At 36.0% G+C, this 21,044-nt stretch overlaps 1 protein-coding gene and 2 long non-coding RNA genes across 11 annotated transcripts in view; 1 reads left to right on the top strand and 2 right to left on the bottom strand.

The window, feature by feature from the left end:
* Window positions 1–2,449: 2,449 nt before the first annotated feature.
* The window catches only part of LOC106170874 (uncharacterized), a 125,643-nt gene continuing 107,048 nt past the window's right edge, over window positions 2,450–21,044 (bottom strand). For 5 of the 9 annotated variants that reach the window (XM_086997897.1, XM_086997902.1, XM_086997901.1 and 2 more), the window contains exon 6: window positions 2,450–6,255. In XM_086997897.1, coding sequence (XP_086854023.1) covers window positions 3,544–4,125 — 582 coding nt within the window. In that variant the 5' untranslated portion in view covers window positions 4,126–6,255 and the 3' untranslated portion in view covers window positions 2,450–3,543. Of the gene's footprint in view, window positions 6,256–6,814; window positions 6,990–7,779; window positions 8,002–8,533; window positions 8,716–8,775; window positions 8,901–21,044 lie in introns of all 9 variants that reach the window. The other 4 variants (XM_086997904.1, XM_086997898.1, XM_086997903.1 and 1 more) reach the window with 3 other exon arrangements.
* Window positions 9,575–11,128, bottom strand: LOC106165875 (uncharacterized). The gene is made up of 2 exons (XR_015331494.1): window positions 10,947–11,128; window positions 9,575–9,820 (listed from the first exon to the last, which is right to left on the bottom strand). It is a non-coding gene; the product is annotated as an uncharacterized LOC106165875 (long non-coding RNA).
* Window positions 16,672–19,080, top strand: LOC147759561 (uncharacterized). Its single transcript, XR_015331463.1, has 4 exons — window positions 16,672–17,099; window positions 17,341–17,434; window positions 17,832–17,986; window positions 18,168–19,080. It is a non-coding gene; the product is annotated as an uncharacterized LOC147759561 (long non-coding RNA).

The following is a 21,044-nucleotide window of genomic DNA, read 5'->3' on the forward strand; positions in this document are numbered from 1 at the left end:
CTTTCAAAATAGTTTTGGGAAAACTTACTAGTTAACCAGGGACTCTTAAGTACGGTATACAGTAAAGTAAAATCTGAGTCACAAACTGTTTCAGTAAGTTTGAAATTGAAAAATCTCCCCCCTGCACTTATTTGAGTGAAATGTCTTTAGGACAAGAAATATGAGGACAATATTCTTGCCTGGGTTTTGGGTCAAAGAGATTTGCAACTGCCAGTTTCCGTGGAAACTTAATGTAGTCAGGCCCATGCCCTGGCAGCCTCTAAAGGGATCGACTTCAAAGTGTCAAGAGGATGGGCGAGGCGGTTCATGCAAAGAAACCTTCTGTCAATACACTCTACAGCTACTGTGAGTCAGTGTCTTCCAGCCAATCTGCAGGAATGATTGGGTGTATTTCATCAGCAATTGAGAGAAGTTCAAGAGGAGTCAGAATTCGAAAACCGCTTCATCATAAACATGGACGAAGTCCCAATGGTGTTCGACTTGCTGCAGGCAAAGACTATAAACAAGACAGGAGAGAAGGATGTCAGAATGGAGGTTGTCTGGGTTCTCAACGTGAAGACCACATTTCCCCGTGATTTTACGAGATCTGCCTTGAGGTGGGGTTAAAATATGGAGACCACAAGGAAGTAGAGCAGCGATTTCTTTACTTGAAAAATAGCTGAACTTCCAAAATTTTTGAGCTACAGGCTTGTTCTTTTTTCACTTTATAAAGAAAAAGTATTGATATAATATGTACGTACAACTGACGTGAGATTCATTTGCAACCTTTTTGTCACTTTATGGATGTGGCATGACTGTTTTGCTTTCAATGAGATCAATGTTGAAAGTAGGTCCATGTACATTCTACAGTACAAGCATTGGACATTTGTAAATAAGATAATCCAGTGCTGTCAAGGGCTTAATTGCTTCATTTTTAGGTTATCATAATTACTAAATTTAAATTGTTAACTCCAGCTTATTGCAATATGAAATTTCCTACTTCTGTTTTTTAGCAAATATTCTTCAATCTTCCTTTTTCACCATTAATTTCCCTGATGAAGATGTCAAGAACTTTATATAGTTATCCACTCTTTCATTTTTAAATTGTCACTGTATATTACTGTCTTTGGGATTTTAAAGAGATGCTTGTCTAAACGTGCCAGTGGATGCAAAATAGACATATGAAAGATACTGTTCATTTTTGATTGTTCTTCACTGACTGGTCAATTCATGAGATCCATTTGAACAACAAAAGTTTTATAACTGCAACTTATTTTTCTTTATAAATGTTTTACTATTAAACTTTATTTTTAAAGAAGTAAAATAAAATCATTTGACATTTCATTTACTGATGGATTGCATATCAGAACATTAGACTTGCCTGCATCTTTGTTTTAATTTCACTAAATTTATAGTAACTAGTTCAAAAAGCACAAACTTGATCATAAAGTTAATTTTCTTCATCTATTTACTTATGAAAATGATGCTATAGAAACTAGTGGATAGCATTCACAAAATGTAAGTTTCATTGTGATCAGATCTGACTTAAATGACAGGAAAGATGACAAAAGAAAGTATTAAAATGGACAACATATAAATTGAAATGTTCACAGAATCATTGCATTTTATTGACAGTTATACACAAATACAACAAATAAACACAACATCAAAGGCGAACTTGTATTTGTGATCCGAGTAAATGATATGAAAAACAGGTGTCATATAGTTATTAAAAAAAGTCACTACAGTAACATAAAAATGATACTAGCAAGAAAAATTATTTTCTTCATTAAATTACTAGTGCAGTACAATACATAGGCATATATATATATATATATATACAAAACCAAAAATTTCATTTTAAAGTAATAAAGAAAATGCCTGATACTGTAAGTGACACCCAGGCAAAAATGCCATCTGTTGATTCCTGATATAATTTTAGTCAACAACATAATAACTAAGGACATAAGAGATTAATATACACTGAGCAATCTTCAACATCTGATTATCCTGACCACATGATTCTCACAGTTCTTGCCTGGTTCTTGCCTGGTTCTTGCTGTGTCTGTCATGCTCTAAAATAAAAAATAATTAACTCACTTAGTTTTCTGAAATATATATCATTATGTGATAAACGTTGTTGTAAAATACCAACTCTAATTTCTATCTAACTTGCAATTATCATAACTGACCACCCGGCATGGAATGTTACAAACGCAACTGAACATTCTGTATACTTAATAGGTGTGGAAGGTTCACCAGTATTTCATAATCAGGTACACGTTATATGGAGACAGGAATGGTATAAGCAAATTTGTCTGATATAGTTACCAGGCCCGTGCCCGGGGGGGGGGGGGGAGGGGGGGAGGGGGGGGGGAGAGTTTGGGGGGTTCGAACCACCCTTTTTGCTGGGAAAAGATCCACTCTGGGTACAATTTGATCTATGTACTTGAGGATTTATGGTAAAAGGTCCACTTTTTCAGAAAACGACCCCCCTCTAAAATTGCTGGCTGTGGGCCTGGTTACCGTAAAAGACTATTAATCACAAGTACTAGGGCTGTATTACGTTAATAAACCATGGTGTCCTGTAAACTACACACACAAAACTTACTTATTAATATGTCCCTCGACCGTTGATGATACGGTCTATACGGTGATGCCATGAAGCCAGTGACGTGTCGGGTGCTAGTTGTCTGCAGTTCGTCCCTTTCTTCCTACAAAATACTGCGACCTGATCTGTACTTTAAATATGTCGGCACTTAGTCCTTTTAATCTGTTCAAGCCCAACTACTTCTCTTTCTTTACTTCACTTCTCTCGCCAGTCGTGTCTGTCATCCATGGTCATTTTCCTGGTTTTCTCGGTTAGGTTTTACTGCAATGCACCCTACGACACAACATTAGCAATTCGCCATTGCGTTGCTCTATCTCAAATTACATGACAACGCCAAATTTTACTCAATGCAATCCTATAACATAGACTTGTGCACAACCGCGAGAGAAGTTTCAATGGCAGATTTTAACCCCACCTCTCGTGAAATCTCGCTCCAATCCAGGTCTCGTTTGACGTCATCTGCTGCGCAGATGTTCAAAAAAGGCTATCTCGGATGTTCCCTATTATTTCATCAGGGTCCGAAAAAAGACATTTTGCTTTTGTTCAGAGCTTCACTGCGGACTATGGTAAATTGCCTAGTATGATAATATTTAAAGGTAATTAACAAACTGTTTTATGTTGAAAGATGTATAGTTATGACTGGTAAATGATTATTTTTGCAGAGACATTACAACAATTAGATATATAGTTATATGATTTGCGAGCACAATTGTGCAAGGTTCTTGTTTAAGTCTACAGCTAATTTACTTCCACCAGCAATTGGTGGAAGTACATGTTTCTAAGTTACACTTTACCTGCATTAAAAAAAGTTCACATCTTTTTGCAATTTTCTTTCAGCCTGAAAGTGAATGTGCATTTCTGCCAGTAACGAAGTTAAGCTATAAATATCACTATTCAAATCGTTCTTTCATTATTTCAGGCAAGAGAAATCCAGTGGTGGAGGGGCCAGAGGGTTAGTTGATAACAGCCAACCCTACAGCCTGGATGACGGAAGACCTCATGCTGGAATGGGTGGCCAAAATCTTGAAGGTGTACACTGAGCGACGGCCTTCTCTCCTCCTTATGGATGCTTTCTCTCCCACTGAGAGGGTGGCATGTGCACTGCAGCAAGTGGCAGCAAAGCCAGCAATTATCCCGGGAGGATGCACCTCAAAGGCCCAGTCCCTAGATGTGTCTTTGAACAAGCCGTTCAAAGGCCGTCTTAGGAGACTGTGGTCTGAGAGGATGCGTGGCGATGTCAAAGCTACGAAAGGACACATCGACCAGCTGAAGACTGCCAGTAAACAAGAGATAGTTGACTGGATCAAGGCTGCCTGGGACAATGTCCCAACAACCATGATCCAGAATTCTTTCTCAGTTACTGACATCTTGCGGTCATTAAGGGGAGACAGTGGTCTTTCAGTGCCGGAGAGCAACATACCCATACTAGACAGCGACAGCGATGGAGAGGAGTTCATGGGTTTTCCCCCATAAGACATCACGGATTGCAACGATTCTTGTAAGGACTTTTTGTAAAAGACAATATTCATGATCATCCTTTTACCCAGGCGTAATAGTTATGCACAAGGCAGATTTGAAGAAAATGTATAGTAATATAGACAAGATATGACTCCCAAAGCATTACTTGTGTAAATATCGCTCTATAAAGAAGTTTAGGCAAATCACATTTTTTTTGCAAGATACAACGTTCTTGTTTGAAATTAATAAAAGGCCAGGATTTGACGTGTTTTAATTACTTAATTTTGGTTTTCTAATTACATTATGCATCAGCATTATTTCAGTAATTGTTTCCACTTATTTTTGGGTTCTGCGGGTTTATTTTGGTCCTTGGGTAAAAAATTAATAGGGGCATAAAATTTAACTAATAGGGCCTATTATATAATTTCACAATTACCAAATTTTAACCGAAGTGAATCTTGACGTGCGGCGAAATATTGGTTGGGGAAATTTAGATACGGGAAGTACACGGTGCGGGGGCATAAAGATGAGAGGAGATAATGGCCCAAGGGGGAAAAATGTTGCTGAGAACATAATTAACTTACGTCGAAATTGTTTGGATGGGGCCTTAAAGATAATGGCATGCAATACACTGACATATAAAGATATGTTAAACTGTCAAGAACTTCACAGTTGTTTGAAGGTTTTGATTTGTTTTGTTTTGTTTAGTTTTCATTAAGTATGTCACGTAACTCAGGCAAATAAAATACTTCACTGAAAGGAATTACTGTTTTTAACTTTTTAAATATAGCTTGTGTGTGTTGAAATCAGTCTTTATCCTTACAGCAGCAGACAATTAGCCCATAAAACTAAATATGTGTGCTCAAAAACAATGAAAATTACAGATTAAGTAAAACCTGCCCAAAGCTGGGGCAGTATAGAGTCATGAAAAGTCATTAAATATATTACCGCCCTCCACAGATATTATCATTGCTACATTACACTATATACCATTCATACTTTGGGACTTTACAACCTCTGAACCAATGAAACCTCAGGCAAGTGAACCTTCTGACTAGCACACCTTTGGAACAGCTGGACATTTACATCATCAAACTATCAGACCAATGAACCTTCTGACTATTATAAAACCTTTTGAACCATTGGATCTTGGCATCATCAAACTATCAGACCAATGAACCTTCAGACTATTATAAAACCTTTTAAACCATTGGATCTTGGCATCATCAAACTATCAGACCAATGAACCTTCTTACTCTGTCATGCACTTGACAAATCATTTAACAATAAACTTATAATAATTTCATAAATTCACAAAATGACAACATATTTAGTAATTAAAACAAATATCAGAATCAGAAACAAAGACGGACAAAAATACACAAACATATCTACATTGCTACATCAATTTGAAATACTCAGGACATATTGTAGCATCATATCCAAAATGCTTAAGATAACAAAGCAATATCATTAAATAATCCAATCATGATGATTTTCTAGAGGAATTAACATTAAAAAAAAAACAAAAATACAGTTTATCAGTAATAGGGTAAACAACAGATGTGTCACAAAGTTCTGACTATGGCAATGACACTGGACAGACACAGTGATCAGAATATAGACAGACTGAAAGTGTCTGTATATAATAAATGTCATAAAAATTGCATTATGCAACTTAATGGCCTCACAATAACAGAGATTATTTATAACACATCATATCTGCACTGAAATATATGTATTCACATTAAAACATTTTCAATGACGTCTTTTTCTGTTCACTGATGGCTTATTGTCTACTACAATCTCGCATACATGCTACCTCTACTAGTACTGTAACAATTTCCATGCACATGGGGAAATTATTATAACACATCACAACTGAGCTGAAATAGCAATTCACTTTTAAACATTTCCATTGTGTCTATTTGTCTTCAGTGATAGAGTATTGTCTAACACAATCTCCTTGCTTTATATACCCTGCCTCTATAGTTTCCATGTATATGGGGGAAATGGATTCTTTGTGTTACCTGGAACCCACATTTGTTGTACAATTGTACTGTTCCATATAACTGGCTCTACAGGATCTGCATGTCATCTTTGGGAGTCTTGTTCTAGGTGGTTCTGGCAGCACTCTCTCTCACTTAATATGAAATTGACCTCTTGGTCTGCCAGCAGCTCTTTACACAATTCCAGAAGTGTATTTGCTAAAAACATAAACGAAATGAAAGTAACTGTTTGCAATGCAACTGGATCACCTCTATAATATAGTGCAAATTATTATTAGGAACCATCTAATGATACATTATTCATATGTGTGTGTGTGTGTGTGTGTGTGTGTGTGTGTGTGTGTTTTTGTAAGATGCACATAATCATTTTTGCATCAACATACTTGATATTTATATCTTGATACTGCTCGTATGTAATGGTGATCAAAATAAAATATAATTATTCATTTTATATGCGTTTTGTGTGTACAAGATGAATTGGTTCAAATTCTTAACAAATGACAGGTGTGATTAATAAAGCACTCGATGAATATAAATATTACATTTACATTACAATTAAAGCAGTGACACATAAACTTTATTCATAATAATCCATGCTTTCCACATTGAAATAATCATTTTACCCCTACCCCTTCCCCCAAAAATGTAACAATTGGTGTTTGTGTCTTTACACAAAGGAAAGAGTGGAAACAAATTACCTATCTTTATTTGCATAAAAAAACAACCATAGATTTTGTCTAGCAAGAGGTCCAGTCACCTGTTGACAATGGCTGTCCCGTCTCTGGCTGTCCATTCATCACGTGTCTTGCACAACTAGGTGAGATGTAGATGTTCCTGTTGCTGCCTTTTTATGTCTGCTTCATATAGAACATCCCCCCATGTCCAGCCAGATAAAGTCTGTTCACCTAGAAGACACCATGCTGAGACTGGAGCTGGAAAAAGAGACATGACAATGTATAAGTGAAGGAACACAAATTAATACAAAGAAAAGACAAAAACCTGACAGTCCACCAGAGCCAGTTGGGAAAAATATTAAAACTACGGTAAACTGCCAAGTGCCCATCTTATATGGTAGACATCAGTGTTGAGGTGATTAAACTATGTTAAGTTAAAAATGACCTTGCCTTTTGTAGACTGCTGGGCACAATTGTGACTGACGAGACCAGCACATTCTCAGATTGAACAGAATTAAATAAACAGAACTCTGCCAAATATGCTGGAATTATTGTGAAATTTGCACACAAAATGCTTAACACCTGTAAAAATCTGGGATAATTATATCAGTTGGCTGTGACTAATTAAAAGACACACACACACACACACACACACACACACACACAAAGAGAGAGAGAGAGAGAGAGAGAGAGAGGGTAAAATGCACACAAACAAAATTTTAAAAGATGTATTCATTTCGTATATGTATTGTGCATATAAGTTTAATTGTTTAAACTAAATAAATGCATTGGTAACAAATGTGAGGTGTGGATCAAAAATGACATTAATTACTAGATACCTACAATGCAAACTACAATTTTAAGTTGGTTCCTTTTAAATAAACAAGTGTGGACTATTATAATAACCCATGCTTTTTAAGTAACATTAAAATCAATTAAATCTAAAAAATGTGTTAATTGGTGTTTTTGTCCCCATAGAGGTAAGAGAAGACCAATTATACCCACTGTTACTTGAAAAACAAAATCAACTGTTCATTTTGTGTACTACCTGCAAGAAGTCCAGTTCCCTGTTTACCATGACTGTCCTGTCTCTGGCTCTTCACAACCCATTCATCCTGAAACTTGCTGTGTCTTGCACAACTCTGTGGATGAAGGGATATTCCTGCAGCTGTTATTTCCTGTCTATTTTATATTAACAATGAATGTCTCCCATGTCCAGCCAGGTAAAGTCTGTTCACCTAGAAGACACCATGCTGTATGGAGACTGGACCTGGAAAAAAAGAGACAAAAGATTATATGAAGTGACATACTAGTAAATTATCTTAATAAAAAGACAGAACCCTGACAGTCTACAAGAGCCAGCAGAATATTTAACCTACAATATTCTGCCTAATATCCACTAAATATGACAGACATCACAGTTATGGTGACTGAACAGAGACAATTTAAAATGTCTTTTAGAGGCTGCTTGGCACAATTGTGACTGGTACAACTGTCACAATCTTAAACTGATCAAAGTAAAATAAACAGAACTCTGCCAAATCTTCTGGGATTTTCAAGAGAAATTTGCACACAAATTGCCCATAAACAATGGCTGTAATAATCTTGGATAAGTATATCAGTTGAATGTGCCTTGTAGAAGTACATTTTGTGAGGAGTAACATAAGAGAAGTGAAGAAATTTATTTCAATTGAAAGGAAGCACAAAGTATGATAACTGGTTGGTTGATCTACACGGGAAGTATAAAAGACTATTATAACACAACTACTAAAACAAAACCAAGCAATAATTTTGTGCACTACCTGCAAGGAAGCATTTTTGGCATGGTGATGGGTGACGGTGGGTTATGACCACTGCTCCACCTTGGGTCCAATACATTTCATCTGTTATAGAAGTCGTGGGTCTCACTTGCCATGTGCTTCTTTCATACTCATTCCTTTTACCACGTCATCCACCAGGTGGTGGCCCTGGTCAAGCAATCCACCTTCATCCTGATTACATAGAAATTATCTCAGATTACTATTTTTTCAGGACAGCAATCCACCTTCATCCTGATTACATAGAAATTATCTCAGATTACTTTTTTTTCAGGACAGCGATCCCCTTCATCCTAATTACATAGAAATTATCTCAGATTACTTTTTTTCAGGACAGCAATCCACCTTCATCCTGATTACATAGAAATTATCTCAGATTACTTTTTTTTTCAGGACAGCGATCCGCCTTCATCCTGATTAAATATATATAAATTATGCTCAGATTACTTTTTTTAGGACAGCGATCCACCTTCATCCTGATTAAACATAAATTATATCAGATTACTTTTTTTTTTCAGGACAGCCATCCGCCTTCATCCTGATTAAATATATATAAATTATGCTCAGATTACTTTTTTTTAGGACAGTGATCCGCTTTCATCCTGATTAAACATAAATTATATCAGATTACTTTCTTTTACAGGACAGCAATTCTGTAAATGAGTCCTTCAAATATACTAAATTCTTCTCTCATGTGCCAGTATGGTTCAATGTCCTCATCTTTACTGTATAGATTCCAATCTCCTGCTGAGATTCTCTCTCCAAGTTTGATTAGTGTTGGGTCAGCGAGGGTTTCCCAAGCTATCTCATCAAGAATCACTGCATTTTCTGATCCTCCTCTCTGTACTATCACCACCCGTTTGTGGCCGTGGGTGTCTGGAGAGACAATCAATAGAGTCTGCATCATTCTTTCCTGGCTCATATACCACTTCCTAGTCAACATCTTGTAAGTCCATCATCCATTCCTCTATTCTCGGTGGTAATCTACTTGTGCTTTGTTAAACCCTGTGCAGTTCTCCCTGTGCCATGTTAGTATTTCTTGCTTATCCTCGTCGCCAATGTTATGACAGGGTGCCGTGGGTCTCACTCGCCATGTGATTCTTTCATACTTGTCCCCATTACCATTTCATCCACCAGGTAGTGGCCTGGGTCAAGACGCGACCAATCGACAGCCATGTATTGGATATAACATCATCCCAAACTGACCACATCAAGCAGGCCACTACAGAGACACATGTTACTGTACACCAACTGTCAAACTGTTTGTGTGAGCTGAAAAAATAGAGAAACATTCATTATAAACATTCAACAGACCTGGAGCCAGCAATTTCAAAAAAATTTTTTTCCTAAAAAAAAGTGGAGCTTTTACCATAAAACCATTGTGTACCTAAATAAAAATTTCCCCAGAGGGAACCTTTTCCCCGGCAAAAAGGGTGGTTTGTTCGCATTCCCATCATTTCTTAATTGGCAGTGGTCCTGGGCAAAGTCAAACTTGGCAGCTTTCATATTCACAGTTATTTGTACTTTCAAAAAATTGCTAATATGCATCTGATGGTTTGCCATGACTTCATGTAAAAAAAATCAAACTTAAAATAACCAATGACATACATCAGTGTCATTGAAAAAATGCTGGGATAGTCACTGAAAGTATGTGCTGTGCAAAACGGGCACCTCAAAACTGGTCATGACCGGCTGTGTGTACACACATGGATGTCTTACATCACTTAACTACATGTACTGAAAAAAAGGGCTCATTTGGGTTGTTTGTTGAGTAACCAATAAATGAAAAACAGAAACATGCATTCTTACCAATTAAGCTTGGCATTCTAAATGAAATTTTGAAGGACATTTGTTGTAATTTTACATCTTTAGCAGTCCAGCATGTCTCAACATGAGACACAACACTATATTCGAGGATGGTAAAGCCCAATTGCAATACTGTGTTGCTATACATGACTACGTGATGTATGAGTTCCTAACATATGCAAATTTAAGCCATTACTGCACCCCAGTTGGAGGACTATGATTAATAGAGAGTTATAAAGATAAGGAGGATGAAGTGAACACTGCAAAAATCCCCACAAACAACTTTTATAGTAGCTCTAAGACAAGTACATCGTAGAAAACCTATTGCTACTTAATTAATTCTGCTAGTACTTATTAGGTTTTACCTCAGATGTTTCCAGGAATCCAGATCTACTGTATAACACTTATAACACTAGGATCACCAGATCCCTTTGTCTACCTTCTACCTCTTGTCTCTGCAGCTCCTTCCTACCTCTCTCTCTCTCTCTCTCTCTCTCTCTCTCTCTCTCTCTCTCTCTCTTGAAAACCCCGCCCAACTGTCGCTTTCAATCCCAAGACTTCCGGTGCCAGATCACTACAACAAAGTACTCACCCTTCTGTCATCAAGAATGTCTTTGCATGTATTAAAAAGGATGCTGGAATTGTGGAATGTCCTACTGCTCCAGATAAAACCTTTATGGTAACTCGTAAATATATCTTGTCCTAGGTATAACGTTATTTCATAACGTATAAAATGTTCCCGCTCCGCCGTACTAAGCCCTACTATAAAGTAGGTCAAAGAAAACCCGCAGTGGATACTGGGTCACATCGCGGTACATCCGGTCAAGTGTGCCGTTGTTCCAAGTTATTATATCTTTTAATTTTTTCGTTTGGATATGATATTTTTTTATAATTTATTGATAATATAATAATTACCTAAAAGGTTATTTCAAATTCTGTCTTTTTTGTTGTTATTATTATATATTTTCTTTTTGCTTCGACTCTTTGCACTGCTAACACAACGCTCAATTTTAAGTTATAAGCAAATGAACATTCAGATTTAGTAATTACCTTTAAAAATATACTAAACGTACTTGAAAATACTCTTAAGTCATTTTTGCCTATATTTCCTGCAAAGCTACTAGTAGGCCAATACCTGTAATTTACTTTTATAGACTTCTCTGGTAGGCTAATATGACATAAGCCTATGCGCGTTTATTTTTTTCAAAAGGTCTACATTTTTTCCTCAATTCCAAGTATAGTTTCACAATGCCTGGTAACGAAGGCTTTCAAAATGGCTTCACAAGAGAAATGCAGCTTTGACGTGTTTCGTGTAAACCATTTGACTGTGCCCTATCAACATATATCGTCTAGCTAATCATGAGGGCCCGCTGGGAAGGGGGGGTACAGTCTAGTGATCACAGTTCACGGCCGCGGAAAATAAAAATCATCAAATCACAAATTACGTACATAAATTAAATTAAAACTTTGTCTATATCTCATTGAAAATGCGAGTCCGGCAAGCTGAAAATAACTATCACCGAGTATAACGACTTCGTTTCACTCAGGACGAGGGATAAAAACGCGCAATTCTCGATTCACGGGAATGGGGCGCTTCACGGATGACTCTTATTAATAACATAGAAAGTTGCGAGCATCTTGGGAAATGATAAGTGGCTTTCACGGGAAAGGAAAATACCCAATGGGGCCTTCAGTCATTGTCTTAACTAATATGAAGTTTTTATTAATGACTTAAATATTTCAAAAGCATCAAACAATTAAAATTTTAATTAAAATGATCTGCAGCAAAATAAGCCGTGGAGGATTTCGCAGCTTTTATAAGCCGGGCGACACCGCAAAAGTAGCTGCAAGTTATTAATCGCATTTTTTAAACATTTAAACATTCTAAACATTTTCTGAGACGTTAGACATTATACTACCTAACAAGTTCTTAATTTTTTACTTTATTGAAAATAATCTTATGGGCGAATTTGAGATGGTGTTGCGAGCGACAGTAACGAAGGTTTAAAATTGAGTCCGCATTTCGTGTTTTAAATATGATTATCACAGGTGCTGGGCTAACTTATGTAACAATTTCCGTGTGCATCGAAAGACTCGCTAAGAAAGAGGGAGAGAGACAAAATGATATATTATCACTAATCTACACAAAGTATACCTCCGTGTTGGGAGTTCGACCCCCTTGAGGACTCAGATGACAGCTGTCGTCAATATTGCTTAAATTACATAACGTAACAAACGCGATCGTCCTTTGCGTTCAAATCATAAACAGCAATCTTTCTTTAAAAATTATTTAAGACATTTTTTACATTATACATATCTGTGAATATCTAGTGAAAACTCCATCTGCGACTCCGTAAGAGTGCACTTTCTTTCTCTCTCTCTCTGGCTATTGCTCTCTCTCTCTCTCTCTCTCCGGCTATCCCCCCTCTCATTCTCTCTCTCTCTCTTTCTCTCTCCGGCTGTCTCTGGCCGAATTCACAATCAGTTGATCCGCGGACCAGATAACAGACCTCTTTTATGATAATCAACTATTATGACCATTAAATTAAACAGCATGTTTTTCTTTCGTCTTTCATATCTTCACGGAAAAAATATATTAAAAAAACATCTATACAGGTTAACAATTAAAGATGAAAAATGCCCGAGCATTCGCCTTGTGAGCCTTCTTCAGGTACCAAAACATGAATAAACAAGTAAACTACTGGGATACGTGACGTATGCTAATGTAAAAGGGACGCGCAGTTGAAGATTATGTTACAGTAAAACAAGAATAATATTCGTTGTCTCTATTCAGTACTTTTTCTTAAGTGTCTAATATTTTTATGAACTTCTGCTCGACATTCCGTCTTTGTCTTGCGTCGCGTACGTGTCCTTTTTAAATGGTAACTTTAAGTTTAGGACAGAACGTAAGACAGTTTTTTCTATAGTTTTCATTTATTATTATTATTATTATCATTATTATTATTATTATATTGTTACTGTACATAGATATCAAATATTTACGCTTGTAATTTTTATTACAGATACAAGCAACGGCACATGAATCAATAAGGGGGGAGTAGCCAAATCCAATGCTTGAAGTTGTACGGCGGTTTTTGCTAGCTAAAACATCATAGAAGAAACGAACCAGATCAAAATTTAATAAAGTACAGAATGTGAAGACCAGCCTAATCAACAGCTGTGAGCTTGGATACAAAACTGGGCCCCGTATCACGAAAGCATCGCGTTTTGCGAATAGCGATACCACATAGAGGTTACAATTGTGACGACGTTACTGACTTTGTCTTGGTGGCGCGAGGTAATAACTAAACAATTCCATGTTTTCCCATATTCTTTATTATCGCTTTCTAACTACGCTATCTACAGTTTATTCCTCTCCGTTCAACCTCTTACATCGTTCTCCCCGTCTACATTACATTCTTCGCTTAAGTACAATAAGGTCGTGTCAATCAACTAAAGTGAAACTACAAAACACTCCCCGCTCTTATTCGCTGCATGCTGTCACTAACTAACGTTACATTATCTCCCGGGGACGATATGCCTGTCCACAGGCATATTTAAAATTAAAATATACATTAATTAAAAATAAACTTTCTTAAACACTGCATTTGTCTTTTATCATAAATTCATGCAAAACAAAACTAAGTACATAGATTTTGTATTATAAACCTACTATAAGATAGAAATAAAATTGACATGAAACCCCAAATATAACTTAAAGGAAGATAGATTTATAAATTTTTATGAAAATACAAATGTTCGTGGATGTGCTATTTACATGTTGTAATGTGCGGCCCACGAGTACAGATACTTTTTGTTTATTTTCTCCGCGCGGATGTTTAAATCTGTTACTCTCTTATTATGGCTCTGACACATTTTCATATACGGTTTCTCTCTTCTCTCTTGTTATTTCAGATAAAGTATGTACTACGTGAGACAATAGGGTTAGCTACTCCCTGTCCGATGAATAGCATTCACCACAGCGTTGCCAAGCGCATCGTCATGATGAAGTACCTGTTCATCTTCATATTTGTCCACACTGTTGCGCTCTCTTTTAATAACTACAGTATAAGAGAAACAATCGTTTTATATCAAACCCAATCCACGATTGAACAAAAAAAAACATACCGAAAAATAATTAAGTAAGAATCTTCCTTAATGCATATCATCAGTTTCACGTCATCATCTTTATAAAAGTTAAGTACACTGTTCCTATACCAATAACTGTATAGTTAAATATCAATAACTAATAACTATAAGACCGACAGGCTGAATAAAGATATACTTCTCATAAGTCACGTATTTAATATTCAATACACAATATTTAACATTTTCTTATAACCACATGCAATAACATTTGACGCAAAGTTAACCAATAAAATCTAAAGTTCATTTCCCACAAATGAATAGTTCCATTTGGTATGGTCCGTTACATCCTCCATTTTGAATTTTAGCACGAAAGTTCAGTTAGCATATAATGTCAAATCCGTCCTTCTAGACAGTGCATAGCGATTGTCATCTGCCACTCATTGTATATGGATAAACGTCTTACTCGCGCACGTTGGCATACGTGTAGATAAATGTTCACAGTTTCCTGTATATCCACGAATGTCCATGTCCAGCGTTTACGAATAATTATATCCAAAACGAATGAAGCAGAAATGCATGTCAAGAAAAACTTAACTACGTATATTATAACAATCATCATCAAACCTGAATACATTCACATTTAACAGGCAAGATTTTAACTTGCCATAGTATTATTCATCCAAAAGATTATGATAACAATAAAACATATATGGAACCATGCTAATAATACGATAATTTTTCCAACAATAATACTTATGCTAATAATAAAAATAATAATAACGCAATCTGGCGTCCCAGATGCTAATATTTATCTGGCGTCCCAGATTTTAGTATTTATATGACGTCATGCGCATCATTTCCATACCTCAACTCCACATATTCAGTTATCCATAACCACATTGATATATGTCACATATGAATCATTTTATTCCTCACAATATATCAAATAATATTCACATAAGGTCATTTATCCTTGCAACATTTATACTCATTAACTCATTTGTTCCACTCGATCTTTTGATATAACCACATTATCAACTGACAAGAGCATTTTAAGAAGATCGTCGAAATGCCAGTGATTAGGACTTTAATTAAGGCAATTTGTCGAGAAAGTTCAAACTATTCTCCAATTTTATTCTTCGCAACCCGAAAACATAATTTTATTGAAGGGACTTCCAATAATGTAGATTAATCATAATCTTAATAATTGCTTGTCACCTCCAAAGGTGCATGCGCATTATCGATGATGTTTGACATTGCAAGGGGGTAGTGGGCGAAACAGAAGGGGTATTCTTATGAAAAGAATTATGATTCATCATCTGAAATTACGCAGACTGTAAGTCCAGGAGCCCTAAACCGAAACAAAGTGCAATAATAATCAGTATTGCCTGAAATTAAGGTGAATGCCATTTAAGTGTCATATCCTGTAAAAGAAAATTTAAGAACTCGTTATGATGGATATTAAAATTACAAGACAATGTATTATATGGGGCGAGTATGGGTGAGTTATGGAATCGAGACGCTTGCGCACGGTCGCAATGCGCGATGTTTTCGAGATACGGGGCCCTGCTCTTCCCCGTTGCCAACGCTCTCATTTCAGGTCTATCACTTAAGAGCGCGTCCATGAGAAAGCCAGACAGATCAGTCAGAAGGTGGCAAGGTGGGGGTCAGCAGATTTTAATAATTTTTGGTGTGGTAAACCATCAACATAAAAGATATTGTGAGCCACTGGCTTTCTTATTTTGGATCATTAGTTTTAGAGATATGGGGGCAGATCTTTTATTGGCAATTTTGCCAAAATATAGCACTTTTTAGCTCTTGAAAAGTTATAATTTTAAATATTCTTTTTAAAAATCATGTACAGCATAAGGAATTATTAAGGTAAGCCACATGATAGGTTAAGGAAAGACCTTTAATACCCAGTACAGATTTTTTGAAAAGGCACTGTCATGACCACACAAGGTTGATTCTAATAAGGCATGTTTTCCATATGCTTGACCCCCTCCCCTTCTTTAAATGCACACAACTTCTTTTTTGCAGGTTTTATCCATATAATTTTGGTATGTGCTGATAGAAAAGGGTTGAAAAATAAATTTTGTAAAATAAAATCTGTGTTAAACCTTGTAAAATAAGAACTACAACAATTTTAAAAAGGGCCTAAAAACGAATATTTTTATACTACTTAAATGCTAAACTGTTTCCTCAACTAAATAAATAAGTCAAAACCATGTATAGGTTTGTGAAAAGCCCTTAAAATAATTATGTTTGCCCTGCAGACGAACTTATGAAGCGAAAATGCATTTTTTAAATTTGTTTATGTTGTAGAAACTAAATGTAAAATAACGATGCTATCTCTGTGACCTATTTTCAACATGGCGGGTACTAGGATTATCACCGGAGCAGCTGTGGAGCAAAGCACATCGTCTTCACAGTGTTAAAACATAATACTTTCTTAAATTTATGAAGAACACGCACTAGAGATGCTTAAGTACATCTCAGAAGGATTGGTGTGCACCAGAATATAACAAGAAATGACCATAGCAGCTGGTCGTCCTTAGAATGTGCATTTTTTGGTTGAACCACTTCAGACTGTTGTCAGGCTTGGGTTCCTCAATATATCCATCTCATCGATTTAGCTCTGGATGTTTGTTGTAAGGTAAGTGATCAGTGGTGGCATACATATACTAGAATCAGATACACTAAAAACTCAAACCAGTTTAAATAATACGTTTGAATATTATTCAGTAATATAAAGAATATAAGCAAATTTTAAAGACATACTGGTATATTTCAATTCACAGAGTTTTACTTGATTTCTGTTTCATGGTAAACATGTATGCTGAAAAGAATTAACTGTGTATCTAACTTATGAAGTATATTTTTGCATTAAATTCTAGGGCTTTGTTACATGTGTTATCATAACACAAACAGTTAAGGACTATGCTGAGCTTGAAGACAGCTTCATAAGAAATTTCTTACCCAGAGTCAAAGGTATGTAACACACATTCAGTTTCAAGTTTTGGCATTTTAGGGGATGTTACTTGTGCCAGTTTTTTACATTTTAGTTTTATATTCACTTTGCAGATTTGTGTGTTTACAATGAAGTTGAAGTTAACCGCCTGTGCTTCAATTTTCAAGACTTACATATATTACACAGGACACTTGTAACTAAAGGTACTTATGTAAAATCAGGAAAACTTTGCGGTCCATTATGTTGTTCATGTTGCTTTGCAAGGGGGCGTGCCAGACAATTAAGCTGATTACAACGACTGAGCCAGAGTGTGATACTCCGCTGAGATAGATTGATCCTGCTACGATAGTTTCTATTCTGAACACAGTAAGCCTCTGTTGTTGTAAAGCATTTATTGATGTTATGTTTATTTTTCAGAATTTACATCCTAGGCCTGTATGTGAACCTTGACCTGGACAATCTTACAGACAATAATAGAAAAGTCACCTGAAATTGCACAGGCAAATTCATCAGATTCAGATGTGAGCACCAACTTTGTAATGCCTGGAACACTTCCATGGAGAAGAAAAAAGGTTTACCTTTTTTTCATTTGTTTCTTTTTATATCATGAAATTCTGGTAGCTACAGTCATGCATATTTGATTTCTTTTTTTACATTTATGCAATATGTTTGATTAGAATATTATTTAGTAATTGTTCTTATACAGCAATTAACATGAGTTTAAAATATGTTTAATACATTTTCTTTTGACAGCCTGTCCTGCCATCTTCAGGTAGACTCAGTAGTGGATATCCTGGCAAACCTCTATTGGACTTGGAGGAGCCACCTTGGGACAATCCCCCATGACAAATGTGCATCTTTGTCTTGGCAATCTCATTCAGTTTTGTAGGAAAGGAGGATTGGCACCATTGAATTTACAAATATTGACAATTGACAGTTCAGTCACACTAAACAATAGTAGCATGTTGCTTCAAGTTACCACACTTATTCTAAGATTGCTGAATTATCATTACTGTAGGAGACCCTGGATCTCTCAACCAGAAGAAGAAACTTGGGGATCAATCAGTTATAAGATTAAAATCTGTGGAACACTACCCATCACTGTTGTGTTCAGTATATGGAAAAGATGGCGGTGATATAGGAACCTTGGGGATTCATAACTTGATTTCACTCCTGTAAAAAGTAACTGCTTTGTTCTTTTACTGTCCAATTGATAATATGAAAATAAAGTACTCCTCCTGTCATTGTATGTTGCTGACTCTGTTTTAATTTTCTTTATAGATAAAGAATATAGATATCAAGATATCACATGTATTTACAAAGCCTATGAATCATTAGAAAGGAAAAAGAATGGTTGAAAAATGCAATATAAATCATTTCAAGTGGATTAATTAGTGTTGCACTTGAGAAAACTGATAAAATGAGACAGTCATTCCCTTTTACCTTTAGAAAAATCATTTGTAATTTTTTTTCTCTATTGCTCCCTGAAAATAAGGTATATACACAATGCTGATGACACTGGATATGCACAGTAATAACTTATTAAATGGAGGGGGGGGGATAACTTGTAATTTAAATTTATTCAGAAGTTGTATGGCTCTGTTTGAAAAGAATATTATTTGAGCAATCCTGTATTACAGATCTCAAAATAAAAAACCTGCAAAAATGGGCCTCTTGATTATTTTGAGGAATTAGGGTAACTGTATTTTTGGGACAGATTTGATGGCAGCCATTTTGTATTTATAAAAATTGGATAGATTTGCCCTTATCAAAGCATAGTTTGAATTCCTGGCTGTGAGTCTTTGATTAAATTTGATTATTGGAAGGAATTTTATCTCAAAATGTACTGATATCTTGATTTTGGCCGTTTGGTTTTCTGCTAAAATTGCTTAAGTTTGAGGCACTTTTTCAATATCTTCTGTTGTGTTTAACACACTTTTTGAATTTTGTATGATTAGACCAATATATGCTTAGGATCCCTATAAAATTTTATGGCTGTCAAGCCTGCAAAAAGAGAGATATGAATGCTTGAACATTGCTTGGTAGAAAAGTGAGTTTGGGGGGTGGGGTCATAAAAATGGGCGTGGCTCGTTAGTTTGTGGGTTAAACTGAAATTTAGTAACATATTCTCAATGGCAAATGGCTGGTTTAAATAGGTAAATTTTCAATTAATTTTAAAAAGTCGTCAGTTTTGACATATTTGCTTATGAAGTGGCTTTATTGACCGAAGCTGAAAATTAAGCCAAAAATGGCCAAAACATATAATATCATATTATAATTATATCCAATGATTTCTTTTGGGATTGTTGCCTTCAATCTTAATATCTCCTATATATGCAACAATATTATGAATTTGGTTGAAATCTGTTGACCCCCACCTTGCCACCCTCTGACTGGTCTTATCATGGACACACACTTAACATGTGTGCATTAAACCAAAAATTATGCTACAGTATAATCAAAATAGAAATATCAAGACTTTTTGAACAAGAACAGTCACATTAGAATTCTTCTCCCCCCCCCCCTCCCCCCCACACACACACACACCAATACGCCCCATTTCAGCTGTTAGTATACAAACTCAGCGTGTGTAGGGGTGTGAGAGCTATGTGAAAGTAGATCAAAAGTTCACGGATAGGATATGCCATGCAAGGGTTCATAGGGGAGTTAGGTTATCTCCTTTTGCGTTTTTTTTTTCATTTGACAAGAAATATCAGTATCTGTCACTGCGCTTAGCGAAAATAAAATTCAAATAAGCCAATTTTCTTTCCCTTATCACGTAATTCGTCAGATGTAATTAAATGCAACAAATTTCTAGAGAACCTTTACCCCCTCTCTTGTGAATGCTATGTGTCGTCTGCAGAGCTCAGCGTCTGCCACCAGCCAGGATGCTCCGCGCTTCCCGGGAACTGAACAGTTAACGCGGTCTGAAAAATTTTAGGGAGAGTCAGATGGAAAAGAGGGGGGTCTTGGTATCTTCAAATTTCTACATGGTGAAGCTGGAGATTTGGGCTAGTTTTAATCTTTTCATTTACAGTTTGCAATATACTCTGCTTTTCAGTGACCATATGCAACCAAAATATTTTACTCGTATTTTGATACGTCTCCCACCTCTGTCTCCCCCTAAAACGGTCCACACTAAAAAATCAATAATCGTATAGCAATTTTATGCAGGCAATATTGACCTACTTTTATACCCACACAGCTATGGTCGAGTTTTATGGTTGTGGAGTGAAAACGTGATACACGTCTGTGATATAAAAGTTATTTTTAATTACATAATTTACAAACAGTGCGTGTGAATCAAAAGTGTCTCAATTTGTGAGCAAAACAGAACATTACTTTTTGAAAATAATGAAAAAATTGGAGAAAAGCCAAAATCAGAAAAAATTAATTTTTTCTCTTATATGCAAATTAAGTCCCCTGAAGTAATATATGACTGGCCGGAAGTGATGTTCAATTCAAAGATTTGTAATGATGATGATCTTGATGGTCTTGATGATCTTCATGGTGATTAAAAAAATCTTATCAAAGTTTTCCGTTGTCATCTGGTGTGAAAGAAAATTTCTGCTCTAACACAATCATTCCACGAGTGAAGAATACATATAGTAAACGCGTTTCAGAGTTGTG

This window comes from Lingula anatina, chromosome 10 (assembly GCF_051362555.1).
Source record: "Lingula anatina isolate TDL-2025a chromosome 10, LinAna3.0, whole genome shotgun sequence".
Classification (NCBI taxonomy): domain Eukaryota; kingdom Metazoa; phylum Brachiopoda; class Lingulata; order Lingulida; family Lingulidae; genus Lingula; species Lingula anatina.